Source organism: Heptranchias perlo, chromosome 6 (genome assembly GCF_035084215.1).
Source record: "Heptranchias perlo isolate sHepPer1 chromosome 6, sHepPer1.hap1, whole genome shotgun sequence".
Taxonomy (NCBI): domain Eukaryota; kingdom Metazoa; phylum Chordata; class Chondrichthyes; order Hexanchiformes; family Hexanchidae; genus Heptranchias; species Heptranchias perlo.
The window spans coordinates 39327659-39345956 of NC_090330.1; the positions used below are offsets into that span (position 1 = coordinate 39327659).

The 18298-nt window shown below is 46.4% G+C and overlaps 1 protein-coding gene across 2 annotated transcripts in view; it reads left to right on the forward strand.

Moving 5' to 3' along the window:
* pdgfd (platelet derived growth factor d) overlaps positions 1 to 18298 on the forward strand; it is a 128523-nt gene that overhangs the window by 94960 nt on the left and 15265 nt on the right. For both annotated transcript variants that reach the window (XM_067986145.1, XM_067986144.1), the window contains exon 6: positions 11495 to 11709. In XM_067986145.1, coding sequence (XP_067842246.1) covers positions 11495 to 11709 — 215 coding nt within the window. The remainder of the gene's footprint in view (positions 1 to 11494; positions 11710 to 18298) is intronic.

Here is an 18298-nt window from a genome sequence, read left to right on the forward strand (position 1 = left end):
ATACCTGTTTTTCTCAAAAATGAATGAGTTGCTAACACAATTGCATTTTCGGAATGCCATTTCAAAGCTGTGTGTTCCTGTGATCTCATTAGAAGATCGATAATTATGGAGAAAATAGACGTTCTCCTATTTTTCAATCTAAGAGCGATTCCAGGTTCAGACTGTTCAGCTAAGCGGCAATATTCCAAAAGGAAAAATGAGCAGTTATTTTGCAACACTTCCATAATATTGGAGTAAACAATTAACATGTGGTGTACCACTTAGCAACTAGTGAGTTATAAAACTGAAAAGTTAACAGTATAGAACTAACTGATTAGTAAATTAGTGTTGAGTGACATTATGTAACAAGAGTTATTCATTTGCAATAAACTTTGACGATAAAACATTTGCTAATGTGCTGTAATTTGTATTACAATGCAATCCATAGTATGAATCTTTCTTTTTACCCATCCAGTGGCTCAAAATTTGTACTGCCCACCAAAACATGTTGAAAACTGATTGTTTCTTGGATGTAGCTTTACCTGTAGCAATTTTTACATCAGTTGCTGCATCTGTATGGCACATACTGCAGACACGCCCGTAGTTCCACAGTCCTAGTGATAGCCTCCTCAGGTTTGGGATTATGATTCCTGTCCTTAAGATAATCAGAGGAGTTGAAAAACATAACCTGAGTGAATTAAGTATCAGCGTCAATTTGTTGTTTTATTGCTATTGCTGGCATCATGCCCTGTGACTTTTGGTCCGCCATTTTTGATTGTACACCAGGGAGATGGGGGAGGAATGGTTGCATTGAGCATCCGAAGAATAAAGATCATACTTCCCATAATTACCGTTATCCTTGCCATTTTTTGTTTTTTTAAATTTGTGATGTGATGATGTTGGACCAACAACGCCCTTGATTTTTTTTTAGTAAGTTATTTGTAGATCTGTATTAAGGTTATGCCAGTCAAACCATTGTCAGGGAAAAGGAAAACATTGGGCCCGATTTTAGCACCGGGTTTCGGGTGCGTTCTCGGCGGGGGGGCCTCGAAATCCCGATCTCCAGGTGCGTGACCGGATCGCGCCGCGATCCCGGCCACTTCCGGGTTCCGCGCTGACGTGCGGGGGTGCGTGCGCAGCCCCCGCTGGTGGGAATCCGGCAGGCAATTAAAGCCAGCGGGATGCCACTTGAGTGTATTTACTTTGCTTGTTCAGGTCATTAAATGACCTGATTCAGCTGTCTTATTAGGAAGTGTGGGATTTTACCTTCAACTGAGACTGTTTCACATACTGGGGGAAAGAGTCTCACTCCAAACGGACGTGTTGCAGCCAGCAGCCTGTGGCAGCTGCCAAGGTGCACTACACAGGGTGGGGGGGGGGGGGGGGAGACCCATCACCAACGCAGGAGGCCACTCCGTCACATAGGGCAACGCCTGCCCTCCAACACCCCCCCTCCAAGCCAGAAGAAACACCGACGTGGAACCGCAGCCCCAGTGCGAGGAAACACCTACCGACCGTGCACAACCCCTCAGACCAACACCTGCCAGATGGGGGCCGCTTCAACATCCTCGGAGGATGAACAGCATCACCAGCCCCAGCAGCCTCGCAGTCCACGCCGTCCGCCTCATTGATGTGGAGCCCCCCAACACGGTGCTGCGGCATACCCACCTGCACAGCAGGAGGGAGGGCAACCGCAGAGAGAGCTGCGTCGCAGGAGGCACTACCCTCCGCACAGGGTCTACAGACCGAGGCTCAGCTTCATGGACCTCTCCGAGGAGCAGTGTATACGGAGGCTCAGAGTCACTCACCAGGCAGCCTCCTTAATGACGAGCTGCTCCCGGATGGACCAAGCAGCATCTTCCTACCCGTCGCCGTCAAAGTCACCACTGCCCTCAACTTCTTCGCATCCGGATCCTTCCAGGGTGCCACCGGGGACATCACCGGGGTCTGCCAGTCCTCTGCACACAAGTGCATAAGGCAGGTCACCGATGGTTTGTTCCACAGGGCCTCGCACTACATCAACTTCGCCATGGACGAGCGCAGCCAGATGGAGAGGGCGGTTGGATTCCATGCCATGGCTGGCTTCCCACGGGTGCAGGGTGTAATCGACTGCACCCACATAGCAATACGGGCACCTCCGCATGAGCCAGGGCTGTTAATCAACAGGAAGGGGTATCACTCCATGAACGCCCAGCTCATCTGTGACCACCGCCAGAGATTCCTACACGTGTGCGCCAGATACCCCGGCAGCTGCCACGATGCCTTCGTCCTCAGGGAGTCCACCATCCCGCCCCTCTTCCACGCACCCAATGCCGGCAACGGCTGGCTCCTCGGCGACAAGGGGTATTCCCTGCACACGTGGCTCATGACACCTCTGAGGAACCCCATCACCGAGCCGCAGCGTCGATACAATGACAGCCACATTGCTACCAGGTCTACAATTGAGCAGACCATAGGGCTGCTCAAGATGCGCTTCAGGTGTCTAGATCGTTCTTGGGGAGCGCTCCAATACACGCCATTCAGAGTGGGACGAATCATAGTTGTCTGCTGTGCCCTGCACAACATGGCCCAACAGAGAGGGGTGCCGCTGGAGGAGGCCCCATCCACACCCGCCACCCACATTGAGAACGACGATGAGGAGGAGAAGGTGGAGGTGGAGGAGGAGGTGGAGGAGGAGGGGGAGGAGGAGGAGGCCGTACGAGAGGATGATGTACGACCCATGCGCCGAACACCGGTTCACCGGGATGCTCGGCAGGCCAGTGAGGCACTCATACGTCAACAGTTCTCCTAGAGTCAGACAATCTGAGGCGTTCACATCTCATCACCTGCACATACGAGGGGCCATACCAGCCCCCTCCACAGAAGAGTGTCGCCAGTACTCCTGCACCCACAGTAGTGTGCCCAATGGGCGGCAGCAGGTGTTCGTCGTCATGATGGGCCGCACGGAACGCACCTATTGCACAGGCCGCAGAAGAATGGACGAGAGGTGGCAGGAGTGGTGAGAACGATTGTGTTTAATATGTACATGGTGAACGACTATAAACAAAAAGTGTATAAATGAACAGACACCCTGGTGCATTCCCTTTGTGCTTATAACACCCTTGGCTTTCGTTTACGGGAACCCCTACGTGGTGCTACTCCTGTGGCTCCAGCAGAGGTAGTGGCAGGTTGCTCCTGTTCTTGCCCTGACCGGGTAGATGCTTTGGGCCGACGGCCCCTGGGTTTCGGTGCCCGTGAGGGCACCTCCACAGACTGCTTCTCCTGCACCTGTGCAGGGGCAGACTCGGCCACCTGGAGACGAGGCACCATTGCGGGTACTGGTTGAGAGGGGGGCAACGGGTGGGACGTGGGGGCACCTTGAGTAGCGTCCCCACTTCCATGTCCCCGTTCACCATCATCCCTCTCGTGGCCTCGGCCCACATCATCCCTTCCACCCTGCTGGACGACAGTTTGGATGAAATGTGTGAGGCCTTGCAAGGCCACCCCTAGTGCATCCATCAGCCTGTTTATGGCGGCGGAATGTTGCTCAGCCTGAATCCGTACAGCCGTTGTCAGGGACTGCATGGACTCGATGTTCAGCTGTACGTGACGCTCGAGGGAGGCTAGCCTGTCCTCCACCGCAGACGTTCCCGCACCTACCCGCGACACTATGTCGCTGATACCCTCCTGTACCTGCGCCACCAATGCCCGCATGCAGGAGTTGGACTCCTCCATCACCTGCGCGATTGTGGACAATGCGCGTGGCACCTCTCCCAGTACCTCGGCAATGTGCTGGTGCCCCTCGACGACTCTCCTTTTGACTGGTGGCCCCCTGGGTTCAGCATCTGGGTCCGGCTGAGCAGAGCCTGTAGATGAGTGCTCCCACCGACGCGGACCCTTCGCGGCTGCCCCTGCCACCAGGGTCTGCTCATGCTCACACGTGCGCGGTGAATCACCATGTGCAACCCCAACTAGTTGGTGAGGGGGACCCACCGAGGTGCCTGTCTCTGCGCTGGTGGATGGTTGGCTCATATGTGACGATGCACCCTCAGAGACCGGCATGTCCTCTGAGGAATCGCCCTCCTCACACACAGCGCTCGCAGATGGCCCTACAAGAGAACAGAGGGCACTATGAGGCATGTGCACAAACGTTGTGGTGCGCCTGATGCCAGGTGATGATACGGTCATTCGCGATCATGAGTGTTGAGTGTCATCTTTCCCTTACTGGCCGTTTCTGCAGCGCCAGACTCGCCATCCGCCACGGAGAGGCAATGTGGCGTTCCGCTGATGTCGAGCGCCTCCACCTCTGCATCCGTGAGTTCCAGCACGTGCGGCGGGCCCCCTCCGGTGCGGGCCCTTTCTCGGTCGCTCTTGCATCTCTTCTCCTGTCAAGGCAAAACACAGATGCGTGAGTGGGTGCGTATTGCATAGTGAGACGCCTCAAGCATCGGTGTGGGTGGGTTGAGCCTGGGGCAGATGGATGGGAGGATGCGTGTGCCACATGCCCATCCCATTGCATGGGGATTGGGGTGTGTGGTAGTGTTCGAGTGGGGACAGGGACGGTGGGTACTTGTGGGCACGGCGAGGATGGTGAGTGAGTGGCTGTGAGGATTGCTGCGGGAGCGCTGTGGTGGCTGTGCAGAAGGGGTTGTGAGGTGTTTGGTGTGATGTTGGAGACGGGTTGTGGGAGGTGCGTTAGTGTACTCACTTTGCCAGACCTAGTGAGGTCATTGAATCGCTTTCGGCACTGCTCCCAGGTCCTGGTGGTGTTGGCCCTGCTGCTGACCTCCGCCGCCACCTCTGCCCATGCCTTCCTGGTGACGGAGCCAGGGCACTTGCGTCCGTCCGTCGGGAACAGCGTGTCCCTCCTCCTCCTCACACCGTCCAGAAGCAGCTGCAGCGCGAAGTCGGAGAACCGTGGCGCAGCCTTGCCCCTGGGGTGCGCCATGCTGTGATGCCTCTTGCTTGAAGCAGGAGGGGCTTTGGGGGACTGCCCCTTTAAGTGGAGCTCCTCCATCGCGATAACGTTAATGCGCATGCGTAGCCCGCCGGCGCGCAGCTGGGGAGCGGAGAACCCGTAACCACGGCTTAATGGGATCAATTATCGCGCGATCGCGCGGGGGGCGCACTCATTTAGCCGTCCGCGTTTTCCACGCTCCCGAAGGACCACCCGCTGGGAACCCGCAGGCCTGCTAAAATCGGCCCCATTTTGCGGCACCAAATAACATTTTGGTCTGAATGCTTCAACTGCAATAGATGCCAATCCAGTGCTCTGCTAATACCTTACTCATGTATCCTGACTTTCGCCAACATACCATCACGTTCGTACCTCAGCACTATTCATAGTATTAATGTTTCTGTGTTTTTTCACAAGTACAAAGCCACAATTGCAACCACTCAAATGTGTTTAGCACTTCTACAAACTGCAATATCACAGGACGGAGCACAGTTCTGTGATAATGAAATATGCTGCGATGTTGCGCTGCCATTTTTAATATGGCTTTGAGGCGGCACAATAATTGTTTATAATCTTTATACATAAATAATGTCATATTATTAATTCTGAGCATGTGAACCTCTTTGAGTAAAAATGGATCTTTACAGACTTCTGTAAAGTCAAGTCACACAATCATGAAGAGTTAGTGATAGTTACAATCAGATAATTCTTTCCTCTCTAATGAAGGATGAAACACAGTTCTTGGAGTCAACAGTCAGGGACAGTAAAAAGAGTGGATCAGAAAAATGAAAAAATATAAAATATAAATTAATGCAAGACCTCTTTTTAATCTTTATTTATTGCAAACTCCACTTTTGAAAGTTACTTTTCCCTCTTTTGCGGGTGTCCTGCTACCATGCATTATTCCTTGACCAAGAAGATGGGCAGTCAATCCTGCTCCCAGGACTTTGCTAATGCTGCTCTATAACCCTCACAGCATGTAAGGAAACATTTCTGTTTAGCACATCTTCAATAATATGTCTATATATAGTGTCAATTTTCCCATTGCTAAGAGTAGAATGGGCAACGAAGGGTCAGGAAATCTTTTGGAAATTGCTCTCACCATATCTCCACGCATTGTGTCCTTCCACTGGTTCCAAATGAAGTTGCCCCTGAAGTTGTCACATGCTCCATGGTGGACTGCATTTCATGCACAACCAAACAGATCTGGGTAATGGACTTCTCACAGTTGACAGCGCACCCTGCATTCTGCCTGGCACACTCTTTTAAGACATCTGAAAATATTGATGCTGGGATAACATTCTTCTTTTAAAAGCAGACTTTTGGAGGTCCGAATCCTAGGGCTCTGCAACTGAGAAAGAACATGAGCCTGCCCTCCTAACAGGAGGTTTCTGTTCCTGTTCTGCTATCACATGTCCCTGCATCATTCATTCTTTCTGATTCACTTGGTACACCCTCCTGAAAGTGACACTCTAAATCCCCCGGGGTGGATGTATCAATGCTGATGCTTGCTACGGGCCGTGTGCTTGATCAAGAGTGCTGTGAAGTGCTGCATTGCTGGATATTTGGGGGAGGTTAGGCTGGTTCTTGCTGGCACCGATAGAAGCAAAAGAGGAAGATATGTCAGAATGCTGGCTACAGGTGTCCCCTTCCAATAGTGTTTACATAACTAGAGTGTTTGTCATGGTAGAGTTTCTGTGTGAGTGAAAGAATGAGGGTAAAAAAACCACTAAAAAAGGATGATACTAGTCCCCCATTTCAGGGAGACCTCTAGGTTCATCTTGACCCATTCCCTCCATGCAGCCCGCTGTTCAAGAACCCAGAGGCACTAGCGTCAGTTTCACCCAAAATAAAAGCACCATATAAGTAAATGGACAGATTTATAGTCAGTAGGATACATGGGTCCTGATATTAATGCAATAGGCAGGCTCTGAGCAAGGGGCGGGGGAATTGTGTGCACGAAACCGGAAAGAAAATTCAGCTGGTCGGAATGTCCGATTTTAACTTGATTGGCTAATTAAATTTTTCCTTCCGGCTTTTGAGCCTCCAAGCTGCGACAGTGGGCTTGATGCGCACCCACATGACGCAATCTCAAATCGACTATTTAAAGGGCCAATGCAAAATTGGAATTTGGAGGAGCTAGGAGGTTTTGGAAGGAGACGGTGAGAGTTAGTTAACAGATCAGAGAGCCAAAACCCATATTTAATGATGCTTCCCTTGACTTATTGCTGGGTGCAGGCAGGAGCAGGAGGCATATAATCTTCCCGAGCAATGGGAGGAAGAAACCTACTGCTCTCACCAAGATGGCGTGGCTGGAGGTGACTGAGGAGATGAGCAGCAGGAGCATTGTGTCCCGGTCTTGGAAGCAGTGCAGGAAGCTTAATGACCTGACCAGGTCAGGAAAAGTGAGTACAGTTGCTGATTCACCTACATCCTGTGGTGTGCAACACCCCCCTCTCACTCTGTTTTGTTAATTGTATGATTTATATCAATGAGTGTTAATTGTATTCAGATGGTGGGTATCAATTGGGGACTCTCCTGTATCCTTTATATAGGAGAGCTTATCTAGGGTGTAGTGTGTGTTTAAGGGGAATCTCTATGAATAAAGACTTGGAAACAACTAAAGACCAGGCTCTAGTATTCTATCCTTCACCACATGGCTATCCTTTTACAACCTGTCTTGACAAGCGTTCTCTATCACATCTCTCCTCACACCCATTTAAGTTTCAACAGCACCCATCCTTCACTTTCTAGGCACTTCCTCACCACCCCATGTATCCATCCACCAATGCCACTCACCCCAGTCCTAATGCAATGTGATGCATCTGTCTGATTGTCACCCTCACCGAATGAACTACATCCATCGGGTGAATATGTGACCTTCAGTCACTCACAGGTCTGTTCTTTCGCCCCTTGTAGGAGAAGAGAGCGTAAAACGCAAAGGAGAGGGAGAGGACTGGAGATAGCCAGCCACAAATAGTGCAGCTCACTAATGCCCAGGAGGACGCCATGGAGATAAGTGGCACATCTGCGTTCCTATCAATCCGAGATGGAAAGACTGGGACCTCGCAGATAGATGCCTGGTGACAGAATTAAAAATATCTCTGACACATATGCTGACTTTATTTCATCAATGACTGAACTATGAGAAGCCTGAGTATGATGATTGTCAAGATTGTTACTTTGCCAGGACTAATTCATATCCATTTTCTTTGTCTTCCAGGACCTTCACGCATAGAAGTGTCTGTGGACATGTTTGATGCCGATTCCTCAGAGGACCTTATTCCTTCTGAGGGTGGACCGTCACAGGACGTACAGCCATGCACCATTACAAATACTAGCACTTCAGTGGGTCCTGTTAGACAGTTAGTTGGGTTTTCACCTGGTGATTCACAATTCACAAGTAAGCACAAGCAGACACCGGTTGCAGGGGCAGGTGTGTAGAGTCCACGTAGGTGGTGGGGGGGGGGGCACACTCCTCTCCAAGCTCTGCTCAACTGGGCACAGATGCTGAACCACGGGTGCCATTGCTGAGAAGCAGAATGATAGAGGTACAGCACCAACTTTGCGCCGCCGCCATGGAGCTTCAAGCATGGCTCTCAAATGAGTCTATGCAGGCCCTAACCACGGCCGTGCAAGAGATGTCTGCTGCCTTAAACAGGATGAAGCTACCTTATCGGAGGCCTTACAATGCGTCACTGATCTGCACCAAGCTGCTCCCCAGAAGAGAGGTAGCTGTGATGTGACGCTGGCCCAGGAGAGGGATGATGGCAAAAGGGGACATGGAGGTGGGAACTCCACTCAAAGCGCTCCCACGTCTCACCCGTTGCCCTCCCCACCCCCCCCCCAACCAGTACCCGACATACTGCCTCCTCTCCCAATGTCCGAGTCTGCCCTTGCACAGGTGCAGGTGGAGCAGTCTTTGGCGGGTCCCTCATGGGCTCCAAAGCCCAGAGGTTGTAGGCCAAGAGCATCTCAGCAGTCAGAGCAGGGATCTGAGCAGCCGTCCTCTACCTCTGCTGAAGCCACAGGAGATGCACGCGTCGAAGCGGTACGAAGTGTAAGGAAAAGCTATTGTAATTCACCAAGGGTATGCACATGGGTGTTTGACAAAGTGTTATGTTGTTAAGTTTCCTTTTTTATAACAGCACATAAAATTTAATGATTTGCACCATTTCCCTGCCTTGCCCATTATCCAGTCCTGAGTGCCAACTCGCCCTTTCAGTTGCTTCATGATGAATGTGAATAGATGACGGGACCCATGGGGGATGTGCAATGGGTGTGTGCGTGATTGAAGGACTGTTTTGTGCAAAAGGGGGCACGGGGGTGGTGGCGGGAGCTATTAGGGCATCCCTGGCAGCAATGTATGCGGCTAGTCTGGTAATTGGTGTCCATCTTAATATTGCTCCTCGTCCTCCTCCTCCTCTTCAATGTTCTCGTCATCAGAAGATGATTGATGAGCGCTTTAGTCGTCCTCCACCTCTAATCCTCTCCGTTATGCAATGTTGTGCACACCACTATGGTTCTGGACGCCCTCGCTGGCACGTACTGAAGGGCATCTCCACCCCCAGACCTTTATAGGCACCTAAAGCACATCTTCAACATGCCGATGGCTTGCTTGATGACACACCTGGTGATCATGTAGCTCTGGTTGTAGTTCTTTTGCGCCTCATTGGTGGGTTTCCTCACAGGTGTAATGAGCCAAGTTTGAAGGGAGTATTCCTTGTCTCCAATAAGCCAGACCTTAAGTCTGTTTCCTTGTAGGAAGAGATTTGAATATTGGACTGCCACAGTATAAAAGCATCAGGACAGCTCCCAGGGAATCTGACACACACCTGCATGAACCTCTTCTTGTGGTTGCACACCAGCTGAACATTGATGAAGTGAAACCCTTTGCGGTTGATAAAAGCTCCTGGTTGATCGGGTGGTGCTCGGAATGCCACTTATGTGCAATCGATGGCACCCTGTACCTGTGGGAAGCCAGCCAGAGACACGAACCCTACTGCCCTCTCATTCTGGCTATTGTCGTCGCGGGGGAAGTCGACATAAATCGACGCCCTGGCAAACAGCCCATCTGTTACCTGCCTTTTACATTTACATTTATAACGCTGAAATGGACAAAAGCCTTAAGTGTCTGTATTTCATTAATTCAGTATTTATACACACAATTTAAACCAATTTTATTTATCTAAAAATGCTTGATATACATAAATATCCAGTTTTATCAATGAAACAAAATACAGTGCACTGAAGCCAGCAATAAAATACAGTACTGAACATTACTTTAGAATTTACACATGGTTGAAAAACTTGGTCGCTGTGGCACAAATGGTGCCTGTTACACTGGAATGTCCCAAACTCTGAGGTCTGTTAATCTGAAATGTAGTGAACGAGCACAATGCTGGTAGTAGGCTTTGTGTTATGGCACAGTTTGCATATTTTATATTTGTTTGAGCTGTTTTGCTCTGTGGAACCATGCACATTTTAATAATTTTGCTTCCAGCTCCACTCTACTATTTTCAACACAGTGGCGAGATAAATTGTGACCATAGCATAGGTACGTAATGACCATTCACAGCACTAGCATTTCATAATCATTAAATCATTGAAGATATATCACAAAATGGCCCCAATCCTATAATGGGATGTATTTCCTACACCACTGCATGAATAGTCTTTACTTATCCCATGCGTTCTCATGTTCTTACTAGTTAAACCTCAGTTTACTGCCAAACACAACAATAAAATAACACTCTTCGTCACAACAGTAGTAAAATGCTAACATTGGACCCTACATCTGCATGCAACTTGCTGCATATTTAGTAGTTGAAATCTTTATGTTATTTGGTGAAATCCACTTCAGTATGTTCAGTGACATAATTTTTTACACAAACAAATGCAAAACAAGGGAATTTTTAAAACAAATACAAGGAACTAAATTGCAAAATTCTGCGGCTGGTGCATTGCCATATTAGCAGCAAGGGCGGGTCAGAGAATTGGAGCTACAGTGTTATGGCCATATCTCCAAGCTGTGGTCATGTCTTGTGAGGCTCTGCATCAGTTATAGAACCTCACAATTTAAGCCCAACAGTACATACTTTATAAACGTTGCACACTTCTTTTTAAACTTGCATTCGACATATAATGAGAGTTCTAAGTGGAAAACATTAAGATGGGGCTTGTGGTAGTTTGTATCAGGTACTTGGCATCTTGTGTCATTAGCAGAATAACTACCTACAGCAGAACAGTGAAACTAATAGGACGTTCGCTGGATCTGATAATAGCTTTCAAATTTAGTATAGAGTATATGGCCCATAATGTTTAAATGATTATGCACAGTTTCATAAAAAGAAAATATCAGAAATTAAATAGCATAATAAAAACTCTTAGCCTAATGGCTGCAGGTGGTGGAATCAAATTGTGTTGTGTTTTGTCAGAAGAAATTCTTTCCTTTTACCCATCTGAAAAGTCTGCAAATGTTACCAATGAGCACTTTCTGAACCCAATTACAGAAAACAAGCATTGATGATACTTTTAATACCAAAGAAGAACTCATTTTTTTCAAATATTCTTTTATAGCTGACTTGAACAGAATGAATAATGACGTTAAGCGCTACAGCTGTACTCCACGAAACTACTCAGTTAACCTTCGAGAAGAGCTGAAGCAGACGAATGCAGTCTTCTTCCCTCGCTGCCTCCTTGTTCAACGTTGTGGGGGAAACTGTGCCTGTGGTACTGAACACTGGCGATCCTGCAACTGCATGCCAGCCAAAACCGTTATGAAATATCACGAGGTATTTGTAATTATATTATACTTAACTGACACTGTGATATAATTTGATTGTTCCAGAAAACTCTTACTCCATCTCTTCAGAGATACATCAGCACTAGCAATGTGCAACATCCCTTACATACTTTTTAGCAACCCTCTAATTTCCCCAGTCATAAGTGTAATGTTGGTCCATACACTGGTTCATAAACCAGGCTGGTTGGGGAAGCCTTCAAAAAGTTTCTGTATGTGTTAGTTTGGGGCACTTTTCCTACACTTGCAATGTTAAAACCAGTGAAGAACATCATGCATCTTACGTTACTAACTGCACCGCCAATTAACTATTAATCTTTATGTTTACAATGTCTTGTTCCTGCAATTCCTTCTTAATAAAAGAACTGCTATCATTTCAGAAGATTAGAATACCCAGATGAACAAATTATTTGTAAACCATTCCAATGGGTGTATGAGAGATGTAAAAGTATAAGAGAATACTCATGCAAATTCTGGCATCAGAGAACACAAACCTAAAAATTAGTGTTTGTGTGATATTCACAGGTTACCTGAGGATCAATAAAAGTATTTGGGAGAATGTACTCCTGTTAGTTTATTCAGGATTTTGCTGCTTTCAGCGCATGGGCTAAAATGTAGACTACATACAATAGGCCAGTTAATGAATGGGGAGAAGTACTGATCATCTTAAACAACTGCAAACCGCAATTAGGAGGCAGTTAAGCACTGGGAAGGCAAAGTTAGATGTTTACTCAGCAAAATTACTGTAAAATTGGCCATTACAGAGTAAGCAATGGCAGTTTTACAGACCAGACACTGCATGACCAACTGCAATGACCTAGGGAGAGGATGGCACACAATTATATGCATGAAAAAGTGCCTGGTACATCTTTATGTATATATTGGCATAGGAGGAGACTGTTGGAAGCAAGCAGCATGAGTCAGCTACCACAGTCCTACATATTGCTGATTTGCATGCACGGCCCTCGCAATGCACAATTGAAGGAGGTCGAGAACCACCAGGATGTCAGTGGAACCCTGCAGCCAACCAACACACCACCTCCTTCTATTAGGTAATTGCTCAGAAAGAGTGATAGGCTAGGTGTCACACATTTTAAACACAGGGTAAAGTTACGAAGCACATAGCAGTCAATAATTATTCTGAAACCTTGGGGGATTGGATTGGAGATGGGGGTGTACTGTAAGGCTCCCCCAATCAAGATACCAATAATATGTTTGGCAATCATTCTAGTTGTAGTATGAGCATCATTGCTCTTGCACTACACTTTTGTACACAGTCGGCACAAGCATGTCATTAGCTCTGGCTGAATAGGTAGCCTTATTCTCTTTGAAGCCATCCTTCCACTCTTCATTTCCTTTCAAATAAGTCTGACATAGGTGTTTGGCTTAAAATGAAGGCAAATATGAAAACTTCCAGAGGAGCAAATCTCTACTTTTATTACCTGTACCTGGTACAGGAACCTGCTGTGTAGCAGAGGGGTGGGACTTGACTGTACTTCATGCATGCTTGTCACATTATGGGCAACATTTCCTGCCCATGCTGATCCTTCTCTATCTAGTCCACTGAATGCATGGTGCACAAAAATCTAGAAAATGGAAAACAATTGAACTAACTCATCTTTAAATGAAGAAACAGTAGCCTTCCGTTTATACCGTTTCTATTTATGAGATGGATGCATCAAACTAGCAATGTATCAATGCTACAATGTAAATCTTTCCTCTTAAGTGCCCAATCTACTGGATTAATTGCCTAAACACACAGATTGAGTGCATTTGCGTTTGCACTTCAAAATCTCCAATAAACAATTTTTTTAGCATCAGTATACTGTACTGCACTTCCAGTAAAACTGGCCACTATCACTTTACACCAACAGCAATCGTTACGTTATAATACCAATCGGTTATCATAAGAGGTCAGAGACTCCATTATTCACAGATTACTACTCTGCACAATATTTAAGAACAGAGGCTACAACATAAGTTTAAGACCTTGGCCTAAATGACAAAATACCTTTCTGTGCTGTAATTTTTTTTAAACACGTCAAGCTCATTTTTACACAAAGATTTTTTTGTACAAAATTTAATGTACAGAATGTAAAATAAATGTGTTTGTTAAATACAGTAGTGTTAAAGATCAAGAATAAGGGCGGACGCTATAGTTTTCCTCAAATTGAAATCAGGACTCCTTATTTGTAAGTGGAAGCATAGACCAAGACGTCTTTAGTAGGAAGAATAGAAAAGCAGAATATTTTTTAAAAGGTGAGAGACTCAGAAATGTTGGTGTTCAGAGGGATTTAAGTGTTCTTTACAAGAATCACAGAAAGTTAACATGCAGGTACAAGAACCAATTAGAAAGGCAAATGGTATGTTAGCCTTTATTGCATGGGGGTTGGAGTATAAGAGTAAGGAGGTCTTACTGCGATTATGTTGGGCTCTGGTGAGACCACACCTGAAATACTGTATACAGTTTTGGTCTCCTTACCTAAGGAAGGATATACTTGCCTTAGAGGAGGTGCAACGAAGGTTCACTAGATTGTTTCATGGGATGAGAGGGTTGTCCAATGAGGAAAGATTGAGTAAAATGGGCCTATATTCTCTGGAGTTTAGAAGAATGAGAGGTGATCACATTGAAACGTATAAAATTCTTAGAGGGCTTGACAGGGTAGAGGCTAAGGCTAAGAGGCTGTTTCCCCTGGCTGGATAGTCTACAACTAGGGGTTATAGTCTCAAGATAAGGGGTCGGCCATTTAGGACCAAGATAGGAAAAATGTCTTCACTCAGAGACTTGTGAATCTTTGGAATTCTCTACCCCAGAGGGGCTGAATCGTTGAGTATATTCAAGATTGAGATCGATAGATTTTTGAACACTAAGGGAATCAAGGGATACTGGGATAGGGCAGGAAAGTGGAGTTGAGGTAGAAGATCAACCATGATCTTAATGAATGGTGGAGCAGGCTCAAGGGGTTGTATGGCCTACTCCTGCTCCTATTTCATATGTCTTATGTTATTATGTCTTACAAACACATTCATTTGACACAATGGGCATGATTTTAGCATGGAGGCGGGAAATCAGCGGGTGGGTAAATAATCCCATGGAAAACCCGGAAGTAATTTGAGCACGTTGGATTGTGCGATCACAACTCAATTGAAAGCACTTAATATTACTTCCTGGTTCCGTGTCTCCAAGCTGCGCAGCGGGTGTACTACGCACCTGCATGACGTGATCTGAACTCCACTATTTAAAGAACCAATGTAAAAATGGATTTTGAAAGAGAAAAGAGGAAAAAGGGAAATGGAAGGACACAGAGCAAAGGCAGCACCCAGGTTCACGGACACCTCCCTTGAGATACTACTTGCTGCTGTGAGAAGCACGAGGGAGGTGTTATACCCAGGTGATAGGAGGAAGAAACCTGCTTCTGCCACCAGGAAGGCATGAAGAGGTCAGCAGCAGCAGCACTGTGCCCAAGTCTTGGCTGCAGTGCAGGAAGCATTTTAATGACCTAACCAGGTCAGGAAAAGTGAGTACATTTGCTGATTCCCCCACATCCTGTGTTGTGCAACAGCACCCACCTCTTCACTCTGTGTTGGCACGCCGACTCCATCACATAACTCCTCACACCCAGTTAAGTTTCAGCATCAACCATCCTTCACTTTCTATGCACTTCCTCAACTCTCCATTCATGCACCACCACTGCCACTCACCCCAGTCCTGATGCAATGTGATGCATCTGTCTGATAGTCACCCTTTTATGCATCTGTTTCATTGTCAGCCTCACCCAAAACAATGCATTCATAGGGTGAAAACATCACCTTCAGTCACTCACAGGTCTGTTCTTTCTCCACTTGTAGGAGAAGACAGCTCAAAATGCAAGGGAGAGGACCGGAACTGGAGGTGATGCACCACATATAGTGGAGCTGACAGATTTGGAGGAGGAGGCCATGGAAATAAGTGGGACAGTTGCATGCCTCTCCATCGGAGATGGAGAGAGTGGGAACCTGCAGATAGCTGGTGAGAGAACTTTAACATCTTTCACGCACATGATGAATTGATTTTATCAATGAGTGAACTGTGCTAGACCTCAGTATGGTCATAGGAAAGATTGTCACTTTTCCGATGAATAATTCATATGGCTTTCTGTTGTCTTCCAGGGCCTTCACGATTTCAAGAACAATCAGGGGGAATGGAAGACATCGATTCCTCAGAGGACCTCAATGCTTCTGAGGGTGCACCGTCACAGGACATAGAGCAATGCACCAGCGCAGATACTCGCACTGCGGTGGGTCCTGTTTGACAGATAGTTGTGTTGTCAACTGGTGATCCATCACTCACAAGTGTACGTGAGCAGACACTTGTGGAAGGGGCTGCTGTGGAGAGTCCACATCGTGGGGCACACTCCTCTCCAAGCTCTGCTCAGCTGCACCCAGATGCTGAACCACGGGGGCCATCGTTGAAAAGGAGAATGATTGAGGTACAGCTGCACCTTTGTGAGGTACTGGAAAACGTGCCGCGCACACTCTCCACAATAGTGGAGAGGATGGAGGGGTCCACCTCCATTGCTATTCCATTGTTGACGCAGGTAAACGCGAGAATGTCTGCAATGGAGAGAGTGGCAACCTCCATTGAGCTCCATGCATGGCTCTCAAATGAGTCTGTGCAGACCATGACCACGGCCGTGCAGACTCTGGATGCCAACATATCTGCCACCTTAAACAGGATGACAAAAACCTTATCCGTGGCCTTACAACACGGCATGTCTGTTCACCAATCCCCTGTCAAGCAGAGTGGTGGCAGTGATGTTACATAGAATTACATAGAAAGTACAGCACAGAAACAGACCATTTGACCCAAACAGGTCCATGCCAGTGATTATGTTCCACACGAGCCTCCTCCCTCCCTACACCATCTAACCCTATCAGGATATCCTTCTATTCCTTTCTCCCTCATGTGTTTATCTAGCTTTCTCTGAAATGCATCTATGCTAGTCGCCTCAACTACTCCTTGTGGTAGCGAGTTCCACATTCTAACCACTCTTTGGGTGAAGAAGTTTCTCCTGAATTCCCTGTTGGGTTTATTAGTGACTATCTTATATTTATGGCCCCCTAGTTCTGGTCTCCCCCACAAGTGGAAACATCTTCTCTACATCTACCCTATCAAACCCTTTAGTAATCTTAAAGACCTCTATCAGGTCACCCCTCAGTCTTCTCTTTTCTTGAGAAAAGAGCCTCAGCCTGTTCAATCTTTCCTGATACATATAACCTTTCAGTTCTGGTATCATCCTGGTAAATCTTTTTTGTACTTTCCCCAGTGCCTCTATATCTTTTTTTATAATATGGAGACCAGAACTCCAAGTGTGGTCTAACCATGGTTCCATACAAGTTTAACATAACTTCTCTGCTTTTTAATTCTATCCCTCTAGAAATGAACCCCACTGCTTCGTTTGCTTTTTTTATGGCCTTAGACTCTTTATTTTACAAGGAGTATGTGGCCTCTTTGTTCTTCCTACCAAAATGTACCACCTCACACTATCTACATTGAAATTCATTTGCTAATTACACGCCCATTTTGCAAGCTTATTAATGCCTTCCTGTATTTTGTCGCAGTTCTCCTCAGTATTAACTAAACCCCCCCAATTTGGTGTCGTCCACAAATTTTGAAATTGTACTTCCAATGCCCGAATCCAAATCATTTATATAAATGGTGAACAACAGTGGTCCCAGCGCCAATCTTTATGGAACATCACTTCCCACCTTTTGCCAGTCTGAGATATACCTACTCTCTGTTTTCTGTTTTGTAACCAGTTTGCTATCCATTCTGCTACTTGTCCCCTGAATCCACATGTTCTGATCTTAGGCATGAGTCTGCTATGTGGTACCATACTGAAGGCCTTTTGAAAATCCAAATATATTACCCTTGTCTACCCTTTCTGTTACTTCTTCAAAGAATTCAATGAGGTTGATCAAGCATGATCTTCCTTTTTGAAAACCGTGCTGACTATTCTTTATTATATTTTTGGTATCTAGATGTTTTCCTATTACATCTTTGAGTAAGGATTCTATTACCTTTCCTACCACCGCGTTAAGCTAATTGGTCTATAGATCCCTGGACTTCTTCCATGTCTCTTTTTAAATATAGGAACCACATTAGCTGTCTGCCAGTCCTCTGGCACTATTCCCTTTTCTAATGAATTTTTATACATATGTAATAGTGCCTCTGCTATCTCTTCCCTAACTTATTTTAATGTTCGTGGATGCAATCCATCTGGACCAGGGATTTTATCCTCTCTAAGTTTGATTAGTTTATCAATTATCTCCCCACTTTCTATCTTAAATATCTTTATATCATTTTTGATCTCTTCTTCTAATGTCATGCCCACCATATTAGTCTCCCTGGTAAATACTGAGGCAAAGTAATTATTTATTTCTGCCATTTCGCAGTCATTACATGTGAGTTTATCTTGTCCATTCCTTGATTTTTCTTTTGTTGTTTATGTGTCTGTATTTCTTTTTATATTCTTTCACAATTTAATTTTGTAGTTTCTCTTTGCCTTCCTAATTGTTTTTTGATTTCTTTCCTAACCTTT